The following is a 16,038-nucleotide window of genomic DNA, read 5'->3' on the forward strand; positions in this document are numbered from 1 at the left end:
ACTGAATTAACAGTGTGGCTAAATTTAATTTCCTGAATACATTAATGAGCACTGCAAATGACACCTTTAATATTTCTTATACAGCACTGTCCTTGTTTTTCTCTTTTATATATCTTGCATGCCACTTTGAGCAATTTTGATTTGAAAGGTGGATTAAAAGTGTTTCAGTACAATGTAATTTGCATATATGATCACCCTACACTCTTGTTTACCCCATCCCTGACTTTTCTCACCTACTCACTCAAAATTAAGAAGATAAACTTTCTGCCATAGACATTGTTGGTATAATCTAAGAGGAGTGGTTGAAAAAAAAATCTTACTCTAATACTAAATCCTACTGTTTATTAGGTTAAAACTTTCAAACACTCTTTGCAAATAATATTGCCATTGCTATAATGCTAAATCAAAATACGTATCTTAAAATATATCTCTAAAGATTACCTTAAAGTAGTTTTAAGTAAATAAATTTTCACCTGAATGACTTGTCTCTAGCTGATTGCTTACATTCTAATTTTAGATGGAAACAAAAAAATCCTCATTCAGTTTTTGCCCAGGTAAAGCTTCCATTGGGAGTAATGACGGAATAAGAATGTAAAACTTGGCCTATAGTGACAATCCATCCAAATCTGTTGGGACTATTGCCTTCAAGATTCTGAGCCAGCGTAGGGTGCCAGCTGTTACTCTGTATCTAATTCAACCCTATTTCACCAGTAGTCATCTATAAGCATATAGCTGACTGTGAAGATGGACAGGATAAACCGGCAAGAGTTTACCAAACTCCTTTCAAATGTAAATCAGCAAAACAACCAGTATTAGTGTCCTTCAAGTTTCATCTTCTGCAGCTCTCCTCCTGGCCTTTAAAACCAGTAACAAAAGCTGGAGTCCTCCACCTGGTTTCCCGTTTTTAAATGGACTTTGTAAGCTTCTGTGCATTGTCAGCTCTTAACTTGTACTTCTGGTTTCAGCTCAACAGTCCTTGCTGTCTTAGTAAACAGGCTGACTCTCCGTTGGCTCATCATTTACTGCAGGGTGGGAAATCTGTGGTCATTCAGATGTTTCTGAATAACAACTCTCAATATCCTTTCCCAGGGGCCATTCTGACAAGGGTTGCTGGGAATTGTTCTACACATGGGCTCCTGGGAGAAGAATACACAACCATGTTGCCCCTTTAATCTCTCCAGGCATGAGCGACTAAATTTTCTTTGGACCCAAGGAAAACTGTAGTTGGAGAGATAGCTAGCAAGGCCTTCTTTTACCAGCAGCAGAGCTGAGCAGAGAGGCTATTTCCTTCCTGACACTTTTGGGTTGTACTGCTCTATTCAGTTTAATAAAATTGAAAAACTTGGGGGAAACCCTTGCTATTTTCACAACTATTTGAGAAATCTTACCCATTCATCCCCCTCTCCTAACATCAAAGCTGGAAGAGGCACTTTCTTCCCAAAAGAGCACACGCAATCACAGCCCATAAAAAGAAGGAAGAATCAACACATTTCTTCCAATTTGTTACTTTTTTCTAGTATGTAGAAGGAATGATTGTGAAAGACTGACTAGATGGGATTGTAACTACCTGATCACAAAGCAATAGGGACTGGAATGTAGAGAGTAGGGGAATGCAGAGTCTACCCATTTCGGCACAGGGACCTGACTGGAGCCTCTGAAAATTATCCAATCCATGTCACTGCAAAGGCAGTCCAATTCAACTTGAAGCCCAGATCTGGAGTGAGATTTAGGAGAAAAAGCAGCTCTGTTCTCCCATAGTGCATCACAGGAAAAACATGTTACTGTTGTAATTTCTGTGTTTTCACCAGAAATTGATGTAATGTGCTGTATGAGCTTTATGAGGACATAATATTAGTATAAATTCATATTGGTGCAGAGGGTGTGTGTATTGATCTATGCTCCTTCAAACTCTGATTTATAAAAAAGTGTCTACAACTTCACTGCTTGAGGACAAAATGTTACGAGGGCCAGTATGGTGTAACGATTAAGGTGTTGGACTTGGATAGAGGAGATCCCAGATCTAGTCCATCTTCAGCCATGGAAGCTCGCTGATTGACTTTGCGCTGGTCACGCTCTCACATCCCAACCTACCTCACAGGTTTGTTGAAATGGAGAAAAATTGAAGGAGGAAATGCTATGTGTGCTGCCTTGAACTCCTAGAGGAAAGGCGGGATATAAAGTTTTCAAATAAACATGAAATAAATATATTTGCAGCAATGGTAGCCGCAGGCCACATTTCAATTGATTATGTCAGGGCTGGAGATGGAAAAGTGGGAAACGAGTCTAGAATGGAATGAACCATTTTGTAAACAAAGCCAGATGGACGGCCAACATGGGAAAAGGGCTGCAAACTGTTTTTTGCCCAATAATAGCAGAAAGAGCTCAAGGGTTCAATTGTGGATCATGCATATCAATACCAACAGATTCTTGTTAGAAAGGATCTTTACCTTTCTGTGGTTGTTTGATTCTGTGATGAAGTATCTTAACTAAGTCCTGATTCCCTGTCAGACTACTGAGTTCTAAAAGAGGAGGAGAGGCAAGAGGCTAAGGGGACATGACCTGACAATTTAGCTGAGCAGTTTTGTGCAAAGAGGAATGTTCATAACAAGATGGAATGTCCATTCCTGAATAGAGTGGAGTCCATTGTTGTAGGCTGAGACAGGAATACAAGTGATTATATTTCTCTCTAAAACGAATTAGTTGCTTGAGCAAGTTAACCAAGATCACAAAACCACTCATGGCAAGGGGATGGGTGCCAAAAAAATGGAAGTAAGATCTTTTAGCCCCACTCCCCATGAGCTATCCACCACCCAGAGTATTGTAGTCGACCATCTAATGGTACCTTGATTTTAACCATCACTCTGTTTGAGGACAGACCTATTAAAGGTGAGTCTAATACTCCCCTTCTCTCCCAACCCCACCTTAACAAGTCAATATATTGATTTCATCTACATAGCTGTATGTGTAACTGACATGCAGGTGTAAAACTGTACTTATCTGTCTAAATTCAGATTAATGCAGCATGACTTTTCATTTAAGTGCTCATTCAAGGGCAACTGCTACTTAGTCCAAATGACAAAGGAATGGAAATTAGAGGCTCCTCTTCTAGCAAAATAAACCTTGCAGGATGTCAATGCCAACATACTTAAGACTGGAGCTCAATGAAAGAAAAGAAGTGCAAAGGTCTAAGATATACTAAATCTAGCTCCACAAATGTATATTTATTTTTGTGTTTTAAGACTAGGCTTGGATCCCTCAATATTCAGCATTCAAATGCCATGATGTGGCTATACCTATAAAGATCAGAATCATGCAAGCTATGGTATTCGCTGTGACACTCTATGGAAGCGAAAGTTGGACTTTCAAGAAGCAAGATAGGAAGAGTATTAATGCTTTTGAACTTTGGAACTCAGGAAAAAACTCCTGAGAATGCCATGGACAGCCAAGAAAACAAACAAATGGATCATCGAACAAATCAACCCAGACTTTTCACTCAAGGCACAAATGACCAGGCTCAAATTATCCTACTTTAGACACATTATGCAAAGACTTAGCTCTCTGGAGAAGGCTCTAATATGGGAAAGGTGGAAGGAAAGGGAAGAAGAGGATGACCAGCAGCAAGGTGGATAGACTCAGTTACAGTGGCAATGGGGGCACCATTGGAAGAACTGAAGGACCAGGTAAGAGACAGATCATCATGGAGAAAATCTATCTATGTTGTCACTAAGAGTTGACAATGACTTGATGGCATGTAATCAATCAATCAGTTGGATCCCCCAACAAGTAATAATAGGATGGATTAACTTAATGCATGGGTCACCAGTAATCTAGTTTAGGACTAATATCAAAGAAGCTAAACTAGGAGATGTCCTTCAGAAGAGAGAGAAACAAAATAAGGTGAATGGGTGACCAAAGCAATAACTTGGTATCTATCAATATCCTTTAACATTTGACAAGAACTCTCTTACAGTGTGATATTGGCAATCAAGATCAGAATGTAAGAGTAAGTGAAGCTGTCTTTTCATTGCTATAGTTGTTACCAGGAACTCCGGTAGAATACATGAATGGCTGATTCATCTTCTCTTGGCGTTGTCTTCTGTGTGTTTGCTGATCAAAAAACCATATTTAACATTCTAACTTGAGCATACATTAAGGCCACGGTATATTTATTATGGCAAACATTAAACCATACAAGCCACTTTTGTTGGCTTTCTTTCCACAAATGACATGAGTTGAAAACTGTTGAATCAAAGAATGAGAAGGAAAGGACCACAGCATGAGGACATAACAGTGGGTAGAACAGAATATATCATACCTACTAAACTGGAAAAATTAAAATGACTTGCTACAAGAACTACCTGTTACATGGAAACTTCATTTTGAAATCCTTCTCTCTGACTCCTCTGCAATGTGATCTGTCCTTTACCTATAACATGACGATATTTCCTTGCCTCTATCTGCAGTCATTTGCTTCCTTTGGAAAGGACCAATAAATAGACGGTGAGATGATGCCCTGTCATGGGCTAAATACTACTAGATGTTATGTTCAATCAGAGGAAGCCATGCCACCACCTCCGCTTCTCCAGAAATTTCTTCCTTGTTGTGAGGAATTTACATTCCATTAATTTCAAGGGGACTTTAATGGAAATAAGTTTCTTTGACTAAGGCTTCAGGTAATCCAGAGATCTGAATAATAACGGAGAAGTCTCATCTGACTGACAGTCTTCTAAGTTCAGTACTAGTCACATGCACCAATTAGACTTGCAAAGGATATTTACCCTGCATTGAGAGAAGACTCTAACCGGCTGGGACCTCAGACACTAGACTTTCTGAACTTCTGGAATTCTTTGGAAGTTGGAACTCTTCTTTCCTTCTCATAGAGTTCTCTGGTTTTCCTGTATTCTTTTCTAGCTGTACAAAGCAATTGTCCAGGCTGAATATACACACTTTGTATGTAATAGCAACAGCTATGCATTATGCCTGAAACCCCATTCTGAATTTCTGTAGCTGGCCAACATTTTCAGGGTTGAAAATCGTTTTCTAGTGTGGCAAAAAGAGAAAACAAAGGAATATTGGGAGACAGGAGGTGATAGTTTTAACTAACAATTCCACTAATCAAAATGGCTTGTGGTCTGATAGTCCAAGAGGGAAAGAGGGTGATCCTGAGCACAACATGTGAAATGTGTCACTAAGCAATGCATTAATGACAGCAGCTTCTTTGTTCCTGCAGCCACCAGTGAAGATACAGCAAAGGAAATGGGGGAGCTGCAGTTATGCATGTGTAATACATAAAGTCCTTGTTTTTCCCACCAGGCACTGCAGAATAGCAATTGTCCATTCACAGCACATAGCAAATAGTCTGCATTTTGGAGCTAATATTTTGCCATTTCTAAGCTGGTCCTTATGAACCAAGTGTGGCTAACTGTTTCTCCCCAAGTAACCCTCCAAAGTGCATTCTTAGGGTGAGCCCCTGCAATGTTCCTGATCTCTCCTCTGTTTACCGACGCAACTTAAGTCTGAAAACAAGATACATTAAAAAAGAAAAAGAAGCAATTCTTCCCCTCCCGCCAAGTGCGCGCACGTTATTCAATTCTTGCAGACGTTATACCTGCCATATTTTAATTAAAACGAACACACACGCACACATACACACGTCTATCTCTGGCTACTGTGGCGAGATTTTAAATACGCGTCTCTCAAAGCGAGTCGCTCTGCCGAACGCACGCTGCAGCCACGCTGAGTCCCCGAAACAATGTGGGCTCTGTTTTGAACCATCGCTCGGGTTCCTGCGGCACACGCAGGTCATTTCAATGCTGCAACAGTCGTCCAAGTTAAGGCTACAGGCGCTGCCCTTTGATGAGGGCCAGTCCTGAGAGGCGCTGCCTCACTTCATTCTCAAGTCTCCCTCTTGCTGTCGTCCCCCTCCCACGCCAGCGAGCTCTTCAGGCTATTCACGCCGAGGTGAAATATTAACACAACCGCCAACCGCCTCTTCGGGGAAGTGAAAAGAGCACCCAGGCATCTGTAACTTTTTTTTCTTGAAAACCAAAACCAGAAGAACCCAGATGCTCGAGACGCAACACCCTACGCAATTCTTCCGCTGAAGAAGCGACTCGTCATATCCAACCCCTATTGGGACTCTCCGCTTCAAACATTACTGAAGGAAGTGGGGGTGGGGGGGAAGAGCACCCTCCTTTTATATTTCGCACACAATTCATACAAGTTTCCAGGATTCCTCGCCTCTGGCTAATCGCACGAACATTAACAAGGCAGGTTAACAAGGAAGGAAGGAAGGAAGGAAGGAAGGAAGGAAGGAAGGAAGGAAGGAAGGAACCCGTTTCACAGGAAGACTCGCAAAGTGTTTTCTTCCAAATACCACTGTAAGTTCCTTCAATTAACTTTGCGCAACTGCAGTCTCCCCCTGAAGGCGAGCCCGACCGTGCCGCCTCCTCGGCTCGCCAGTACGTACCTCAACCATTAAACAAGACATTTAACCATAGTGGCAGTTCTGTGACCTCTGAATGCCGTGAAAACTGGAAGCGGCGCAGCTTGTTCATGAAGCCTCGACCTGCACGATCCAGAAGCTGCATCCAGTCTTAGGCAGAGCATTCAGGAAGACGCGCCAAGGGACGGAGGAAGGTGCGCATTGGCCCGGAGAAGGGCCGGAGGGAGGAGAAAAAGTGCCCGAGCGGGGCGCACGCGGAGCAGCCGCCGGAGCGCAAGAGCGAGACTTCCCGGCCGGGCGAGGGCTGGGAAAGAGCTCCGCGGGGCTTGGCGCAGTCTTCGGCTGGCTGAGCGTCGAAGGCCAAGCTGTGCCTGGCTGGGAGGTGCTGTCAACCGCCACAGGCACAGCGCCGCCGGCCAATCAGCGGCAGCGAAGTCTCCTCTGTTTATGTTTCCTCGTTGGAAGAGTGACGTCAAAGGGGTTTAGCTTTTCCTCTGCATGTGCTATTAATTTTAAAGGACTACTATGGGAAAAATGCGGCGGCCGTGATTTGGGCAGACAGGCTACCACTCTACCCCAGATAGAAACTGGAGCTTCAGTTGTTGTTATTAATATCATCATCATCATCATCATTATTGCTATTGCATGGACAGAGGCTGCCAGAAAGACCAGGATGCCAACAAGCATGTTACAGAGGCTCGATCAAAATTCGGAAGGAGTTTCAGGGGTAAATCAGGATCCCTGCTCACTGATTATATCTCACCTTGATTTATGTTATTCTACTTTCCAGGTGTTGTTGCAGGGTGTCAGTCGCTACCTCTTAAAAATACTGACCCTTTACCTTAAAACAACCGTTTATGCCTTTATTTATTTATTTAAAGCCTGTTGAGCTCATGCCAGCTTGGGATCTCAAAAAGCTTAGCAGGATTGGTATTACTTCGATGAGAGACTAAGAAATCCCAGGGCTGCAGGGTAGAATGAGATGTGGGAGAAAAATCCTAGAGGGCAATGCAAATCTACATATTATTGCAAAGCTGGATTTGTCCTTACCAGGATTTGTGGCTTTATTTCAATAGAAAATGTTTTGTCTTACAGAGAAAAATGGGGAGGGGGATCTTGACTTAGGGATTTACAATTTACAAGACATGTTACCCAAGGAAAGGGCTTCAAGAGGAAGAACCGGAAAAAGCATGATGGGAATGGTTAGAAAGAAACATGATATTCCTGTTCTCTTCCGATGGCACTATATTCCTTCTCTGCCTGGTGTTGTTTTCTTCTGCTTTTGGAGAAGGAGAAGATGTCCTGAGTCTGCTTCTGGTTTATCTGTTTACCAAAAGTTTAACCTACATTTTAAAAAGTGACTGATATGAGCTGAACTCCAGGTGACTTCATGAATACATCTATCTGGTTTTTGCAGCACAATGTAGAAGTGGATGGTATTGCCTTCTTGGATTTTATCTGATTTTATTTTGTTTTAGTTCCCCATTTGCCCTACAGCCTTGGAATTTCCTGGTGGTCCCCCCCTGTAATACTAACCAGTGTTAGTATTAGTGGAGTCCTTGGTGCTCTCTGAGCTTGGTTGTTTCCTTGCAGACCTTTCATTACCCGTCTAGGTAACATCATCAGTGCGAGTGAGTGTGGGGTTTCATCCCTGTTTATATACAGCAGCTTGCCTTGTATATAAGAGAAGCTGTGTAAGAACATTATTCAGATGAGCACAAATGCACTGCAGCAATCCAGAACAGCAGAAAAAGGAAACAGACCACCTATACAGCATCTTTCAGCATAATGGATAGCCACGGAACTTTATCAAAAAGTGCCTGACCACTCAACCCACTACAGCACAACCAACACAAGCTATGGAAATGATAACACTGCCATACATCAGAAACATCTCAGAAACAACCAAAAGACTGTTACAACCACATGGCATCACTGTAGCACAAAAACCAACTAAAGCCCTCCAAAACATCTTAAGTAACCCAAAAGACCCAGTGGCCCAAGAAGAAAGTGTCATCTACAACATACAGTGTAAGGACTGTAGCAGCCACTAGGTAGGGCAATCAGGCAGAAGACTAGCAGAGGCATCCATGAACACCAAATAGCAGTCAGAAGACAAGACAGAAAACTCCCTAATCTCACAACACATGGACAGGCTCAACCACAATTTCAACTGGGAAACTGTGAGCATCCTAGACCAAGCCAGATCCAAAAACGCTAGGGAATTCCTGGAAGCTTGGCATTCAGACAAATCAGCCATCAATAGACACATAGAAATAAACCATATTTACACACCATTCAAAAGAGACAACAAAAATCTAAGAAGGAAACAAAAAGACCAGAATGCATCGCCTCCAGCAGCCAACACCCAGATAAGCAGGAATTAGCACCAGGCAAACAATCAAGCAGAAAACCATACCCCAATCAAGGACCTACCAAGGAGAACACCACATCCCCACCAACACTGGCAGGGCAAGCTACTGAATATAAACAGGGAGCAAACTCCACACTTACCAGCACTGATGATGTTACCTAGTCAGGTAATGAAACATTTGCAAGCAAACAACCAAGCTCAGAGAACACCAAGGACTCCAGAGTTCAACCCTGGGCTACAGATATTCTCTTCTATTGTTAGTATTAGTGTTTAAAACAACCCCCCAAAAGAACAATTACTTTAAAATGTATCCATTAAAATCAAAATCATCATCATCATCAATAAAACTTTGTATTTTTCCCTTTCCTCATGGCAAGATTTTTCTTCTGCTGCAAGTTTGATGGCAATAATGGGGAAAAGTTTATTCAATTTGGATTCCTGTGACTTTCTAGGAGTTCCTTAATATCCTTACAGCAATGATTTAGGACTAACCTAATGGTGGGGACTGCTGAACTTTACTGGTTTTGATGCTAGGTAAATCAGCTCCTTCTTGGCTTCAATGACTTTTAAAAGCATTTTGGAGTGCAACTGGGATACTCTTATTATATCTTTGTATATCTGGAAGGGCATTTTAACCTCAACATCCATGGATAACCAATTATCTGATAGCTTAGGTGGTGACAACACTAACATAGATTAGGTCCTACACATCTGGAATATGGGATTTAACACTGTCACATAGAATCCTTGATCCTTAAAATTGGAATACGACTTCTTATTGTTTATCTAAATCTAGCATTCCTACTAGGATTATTATTAGTTTGCCATTTATGCAGACTACTCACATCTCTTCTCACTGTAGTGGATATTTCAGAACCTGCTATGAATTACTGATACCATAAGTTGCTTTTTCAGCCAAATGAAGGAAATCATATATTTGCAAAAAACTCAATTGCTATAAATCAGAATGTAGGTTTAATGAAATACAAGTGGGTTTTTTTAGCTGGAACTCTGAGAAGAAGCTTGGAAGGTTAGAAATTCAAAGTGAAATAAATACTTAAAAAAAAATATTCTTGAATTCTGCAGCAGGTTTGCTAGCACCAACAATAAAAAAAATTATGCTATCTTTCCCTTCTTAATGGATGAAAATTAAAAGGATAGATGAAATGGTGGGAAAATACATGAGAGTTTTAAAAAAAGGATATCAGCATCTGACTCTCCTAATAAAATTCTATGGTGATTAATCCCTTGCTGAGAAGAAACACTTTGCATCAAGAAGCACTGTTGCAAACTTTAAAGTGGATTTATAGTTTTAAAAAAATGATATCTGGTAATGGGCTTTCACAAGCAGTAACTGATTTTCTTCTTGAAATAAATGCTGCCCAGTTCCTTGTAGCTCTCCAGATCTACTCCGGAAGATTGTCTAACTTTCTAGAGAGATTATATGGATTTGCTGGGGGAGGTGAGAGAGAGAAACATTCATTTTGCATGAATGAAATCCACTCACATAAAGCTAAATTCTCCCTGAGTAACTTCTTCTAGGGTAATACAAACCTCTCTAGACATATTTTTAAATCAGCATAAAATAAAACACTTTAGTGATTTTTAAAAAGTGCATTTGTACAAATTTATTTATTTATTTTTATCCCACCTTTATTATTTTTATAAATAACTCAAGGCAGGGAACGTACTTAATACTCCTTCCTCCTATTTTCCCCACAACAACCACCCTGTGAGGTGCATTGGGCTGCGGTCACCCAGCCGGCTTTCATGCCTAAGGCAGGACTAGAACTCACAGTCTCCTGGTTTCTAGCCCAGCACCTTAACCACTAGACCAAACTGGCTTAGTAGCATCTTTAAAAAGAAAAAAAAAGTCTCATAAGTTCATGGCAAAAAATACTATGAGTGACCTTACATAGTGTGGGATTCAGTCTATAGTGGATTTGCGTTACTCATCTCTTTGCAAAGGTCAGAAGGAGCAACTGTATCAAAAGTAACATCTTAGTAGAATTTTCCTTGTTCCCAAGTTCTTTGAACTGATATGAAAATCAGCATGCATGTAGAAGTTGTGCCTGCAACAGTATACCATGATGATGGGAAATATAACTGATGTACCTGAGTTCCCTTCACACAAGACTACAGTAACATGGTTGGATGATGGTTTGCATATCTGCTAAAGATGTTGCTTAAACATTTCAATGCATCCACCAATGTGAAAATAGCAAAGAAGACTGTAGCAATGTAATTGGACAAAGAAAGGATTAGAGAGTATTAGAAAGTCTGATAGCTACACACAAGTCTTGCAAATTAGCACTCAGAGCCATAATAAATTGTCATGGGAAACAAGCTCTAAGCTGGAAGTAGACAGTGACCCTTTTTTTTTCTTCCAGAAGCAAAGGTGATATTTCGCTCAGTGAAGTGTTGTGATTACAGTGGAGGGGCAAAGAGGCAAACAAATTTCCTTGAAATCTTTAGCTTGAAGGAGTGTTAAGAAACTCTTGACAAAATGTTCTACAAGCTCAGTAAAAGCTTATATCACATGGTTTCCCAAGGGAGACAGTAAAGCTTCTCAGCTATTGAAATGTTTTTGGCAAAAGCTTCCAGAATAATGTTCGATGAGCTTTTAGAATCGGAAGAATTGATTCTAATCGGATATACTGTACTAGATAAAAGAATAGCACCTAATGCATCCTGCAGCTGAATATAATTTTAAAGAAAAATTTTGGAATGGAAAAGAATTGTCCCTAATATGGGAAAAAGATATTTGCTATTAGAATAATCAGATACAATGAAAGCTTTGTACCTAATATTAATTCAGATACTGTATAGCTTCAAGATTTCAGAATGTTTTACCTTTGTGAGCATCTTGAGAGTTTTTTTCCAGCTCCCATGTTTAATTTTTAGCAGCCTTCCTCAACCTGATGCTTTCCAGATACACTGGGTTACATTAGCTTAGTGTAACATATCAGTTGTGATGGATTGTGCCATGACAAATGCTTCTCCCACCTGAAGGAGTTGACAGCTCTTTTAGCATCCACTACTCTCAGCTTGTATGTATACTGTAGTGTACTTGAAATTTCCCACTTGAAGAGGATGTAGGAAAGGGAGATGAGCCATCAAAAATCCATCAGGATATAGTTGTTGCTTTCCCCCCCTAACTCTTTTATCTGAACACTTGAGTACTCTAACAGGGGAGCCAGTATTTATCCATCTCTTATGGTGAACCAATTGGAGCTTGAAATATTCAGAAATGTAATTATATACAAATCTTCTTTGCCCAAGATGATGCCATTCAAACGTATGTGCTACAACTTCCATGCCTCCACAGAATTATGGGGGTTGTAGTTCAACAATCAAGAAGCTCAATCCTTCCTGCCTGATTTTCAAGTTGGGAAGCTCTATTGTTTTTCTGAATGGAGCCTCTAACACAGTGTTTCTCAGCCTTGGCAACTTTAACATATGTGGACTTCAACTCCCAGAATTCCCCAGCCAGCATTCCACATATCTTAAAGTTGCCAAGGCTGAGAAACACTGCTCTAACACCATATGCAAAAGCAAAATTCATCCCTTGGTCTGCAAAAGTTGCCGTCTTCTAGCATATGTGGGGTAGTGTGGAGGTATGATGTGATGCTGGCAGGTACTGTGGATGGGAAAAAATACTGGATCCCAGAGATATTTTTGGACGAAGGGCTCAAAGCTAATGGTATTACAAGATATGGGCTGAAAGTTCTCAGACTGGCTTCCCTAAAGAGGCAGTTCTGCATATGGAGCACTTTGGACATGTGCCTTCTTTCTGGATATTTGCTTCCTTTCTCTCAAAGGCAAGGCTGTATTATGGCTGTCATCCTATTCTTTGCCTTTCTCAGAAATAATGAGCTGAAGAAACATTAAGTTATATGGCTTCACTTCGTTTGAAACACATCAAAGAAAGGCAGCTGTCTTACGTTATGATAGTCACATGGAGGATTTCCTAAACCGACTGTTGCATGTGCCTCCCTTTCCACTCCTCCCGCTGTTTGTCTGCTGGCTCTGTCTTCCTGCTGTTATCGGAGAAGGTGCTGAAAAACTCCAGAGAGCTACTAGGCTTAGGAGGTAGCGGCCTTCTGGCCAGAGTTATCAAAATATTGTTGTCCAGTATGTCCAAACCTGAAAAAAAAAAACACCAGTTGGGTGGATCTAAAACTTTTGCTAAGTGCAAGGCTTCCCATCACTTCTTGAGAGGAAAATATGCCAATGTTTTTTTTTTTATTTCTGTGCAACAGAAGCAGTCCTGTTGGAATCTGAATGAAAGAATTCTAGACAGAATGCTGGCGAAATGAGAAAAATGCTCATTATAAAAGCTGAGCTCATAAGCAATGCATTTCATTAAATGTTGAGCTATGCTAAACATGTTCCCATTTGACTCCTATTATTGGAAAACTTTATGACCCTGGATGTGTGTCAGCACACTGCATTTACCTCCTAATTGGTGTTAGGCGAGCAATGATATGTTGGCTTGCAAGACAGAGTCTGGATTAAGGATCCTAGCTTGCATACAATAGGGGGAGTGTATTTGGGGCAAAACTGGGGTTTGGCTACATTTGTAACATACTGATTGAAATGTGCCCAAACTGACCAATGTTGGGTCCTTATCATTATCAAATAATGCTTCATATGGCATGGGTATGACTAAGGCTGGGATCTGCTCTCCACCATTCCTATCTTACTAAAAAGCATTATGTGAAAGCCTTGGTTGACCAAAGGCATGATGGGTGGTAGCATCAATATTTATGGGCCCATCTGGTGACAACTATGACAAATGGAAGATTGCAACTTGGAAAGTAAAAGGAGTAAATGGCAAAGAGCATGAATTAACAAACTGTGTGCCCCTGAAACTAAGAGAAATGGGAGGGATATACAGATCTGAATGAAAGAGGAATGGATTGGTGCTGATTTAACTATCAGTGAAAGGGCAAAAATATATACCGGATAGTGTGAATTGGTATCATCTAAATTGTTTTGAGTTTGTATGAAAATAGGAATCCATAGGTTGGTGATACTGGCATGCAACGTTCCAATTAATTTCAGACATTTGGTTTGGGCATAAGTCTATATGCTTCCATATGTATACATGGAAAAGGAATAGATCACAAACATGATTGATCTGATTTTTTTTCAATGAAAGATTGAGAGAATTAGGAAAGGATATAAGGGTAATCAGATCGTGTTTTGGTAATGTCAAGACTGGATCTTGGGGAAAAATGAATGTGGAAGAAAAAATAGAAATTTGAGTAAAAGCACAATGACTCCAGAAAGAGAAAGTATGAGTCCTGTATGAAAAAGTATGGGAAGGCAAATTAATTTCTAAAAAAAATTAATGGAAAGTGAACATAAGAAACAGGATGAGGTAGCTGCTTAGAGGAGAGTGAAAAGAATTAAGTTCCCAAGTTCCATGGAAATGTGTGAAATTCTGCTAATGGGAAGTTGAAAAAGGATGTTTGGTGGAATGATGAAGTAAAAGTGTCTGTGGATGAGACGCACATAAAAGAATGGTTGCTCCAAGAATGATGAGTGGAAAGCTATTGTATAACATGTACAGTAGAGAAAGAACAAGATATTGCAAAGAATGTAGTAAAAGAAAGAAAAGGACACTTAAGATTAAACCAGAAAAAGGAAATACAGAGCAATAAAGACATTGCTTAAGTGGGTAAAAAGAGGTAAAGAAGGATCCTCCAGTGATGAAATAAAAGTGATGAGTTTCAGATGATACTGAGATGCTGGATGGTGTATTTTGGAGATTTGTACAGAGTTGAATGAATAATGAATGCTATAAATATGTGTGTCCATGAAAAAAAATTATGGGAAGGTAGTCATAAATGCTGTGAGAATATTGGAAAATGATAAAACTGCAGCTATAAACAGTGTAACTGAAGAAATATTAAAATATGGATATGGTTTGCTGTGTGACTTGCTTAACATGTATGCGAAAACTGTACATGGGTCTGATGTTTTGAAAGATGTGGTTATTTTTTTCTCTTTATGAAGCGAAAAGTAGCAAGAATGAATGCAAGATCTACAAAGGAATTAGTTTGTTAAGTGTGCCAGAGAAGCTCTTCAGCAGAATTCAACTGAATGCAGCTACAACAAATGACATTGAGCAAAACTACAACAAACGTAGCTTTATGCCTGGCAGAGTGTATGCAGATCAGACTTTAGTTTTCAGCAGATCATTGAGAAATCTATGAATGTGAGCAAGGAAGTTTATTATACTGTATATACTGTATTGAATTAGGGAAAGTTTATGCTAAGGTTAATAGGCTTGATATAGGAAATGTTTTACATGAATATGGACTTGAATGATATTTATCACCTTGATGTGATAAAAGCTGTATATGATTGAACAAAGCATGTATGAGAATAAATGGAATGCTTAACTAATGGTTCACTGATGAATATGGAGTAAGACAAGGATGTGTGATGTCCCTAATGTGTGCTTCCGTTATATGCAGAGTTGGTGATGTCAGGGAAACCCAGAAGTTGAATGCAGCAGGAGTGAGGTATTTAAGAAGAATGTGTGGTAAAACAGGAAGAGATCAGGCCATAAATGAATGGAACCTGAAAAATGAAATGAATGTGGACTGAATACAAAAGTATATAACCAGAACAAAAGAAGTATCTTGAAGTGCTTTGATCATATTGGCAGAATGAATGAGGATTGAATTGCAAAATAAATATATGAAGGCAGAATGAATAGATTGAGAGGAAGCAGAAGACCTAAGAAGTTATGTTTGGATAGAGTTGATGAGATCCTCTAGAATAGAGAAGTGAGAATTTGAAGGAACAAAAAGCAGTGTATGAGGTGATATATGGATGCTGTGGAAATGAAGGGCGGGGGCAGGGGGTGATGGCATTGCCAGGGTAAAAAGGAAAGGAGAAATATGGTGAATCATGCTTGCTTGAACTAGTTTTAGCTGTGTCTCTTTTTATTATCTCATGCCTTACATTTCTTTGGCTTACTAGTTCTTCCTCTGTTGTGTGTGCTTTGCACAATACTGTGTGCCCCTTAAGAGCATAGTGTGATATGTATGTATGTATTTATGTCTGTATGTATGCATGTGTGTATGTTGCTATATAAGCATAGTGATATGGTGATTCTGGAAGGCAAAAGAGTGTTGTTCCAGAGACAAGAGTTTTATTAACATCTGCCAGAATTCCAGGGCAACTGATAGATTCTTCTTGT

General features: G+C 40.1%; 1 protein-coding gene across 1 annotated transcript in view; it reads right to left on the reverse strand.

Annotated features, from left to right (window-relative positions):
- PDE7B (phosphodiesterase 7B) overlaps nucleotides 1-6,803 on the reverse strand; it is a 172,420-nt gene extending 165,617 nt beyond the window's left edge. Inside the window, exon 1 of the mRNA XM_063309606.1 lies at nucleotides 6,470-6,803. Coding sequence (XP_063165676.1) covers nucleotides 6,470-6,490 — 21 coding nt within the window. The 5' untranslated portion in view covers nucleotides 6,491-6,803. The remainder of the gene's footprint in view (nucleotides 1-6,469) is intronic.
- Nucleotides 6,804-16,038: the final 9,235 nt, after the last annotated feature.

Source organism: Candoia aspera, chromosome 1, assembly GCF_035149785.1.
Source record: "Candoia aspera isolate rCanAsp1 chromosome 1, rCanAsp1.hap2, whole genome shotgun sequence".
Taxonomy (NCBI): Eukaryota; Metazoa; Chordata; class Lepidosauria; order Squamata; family Boidae; genus Candoia; species Candoia aspera.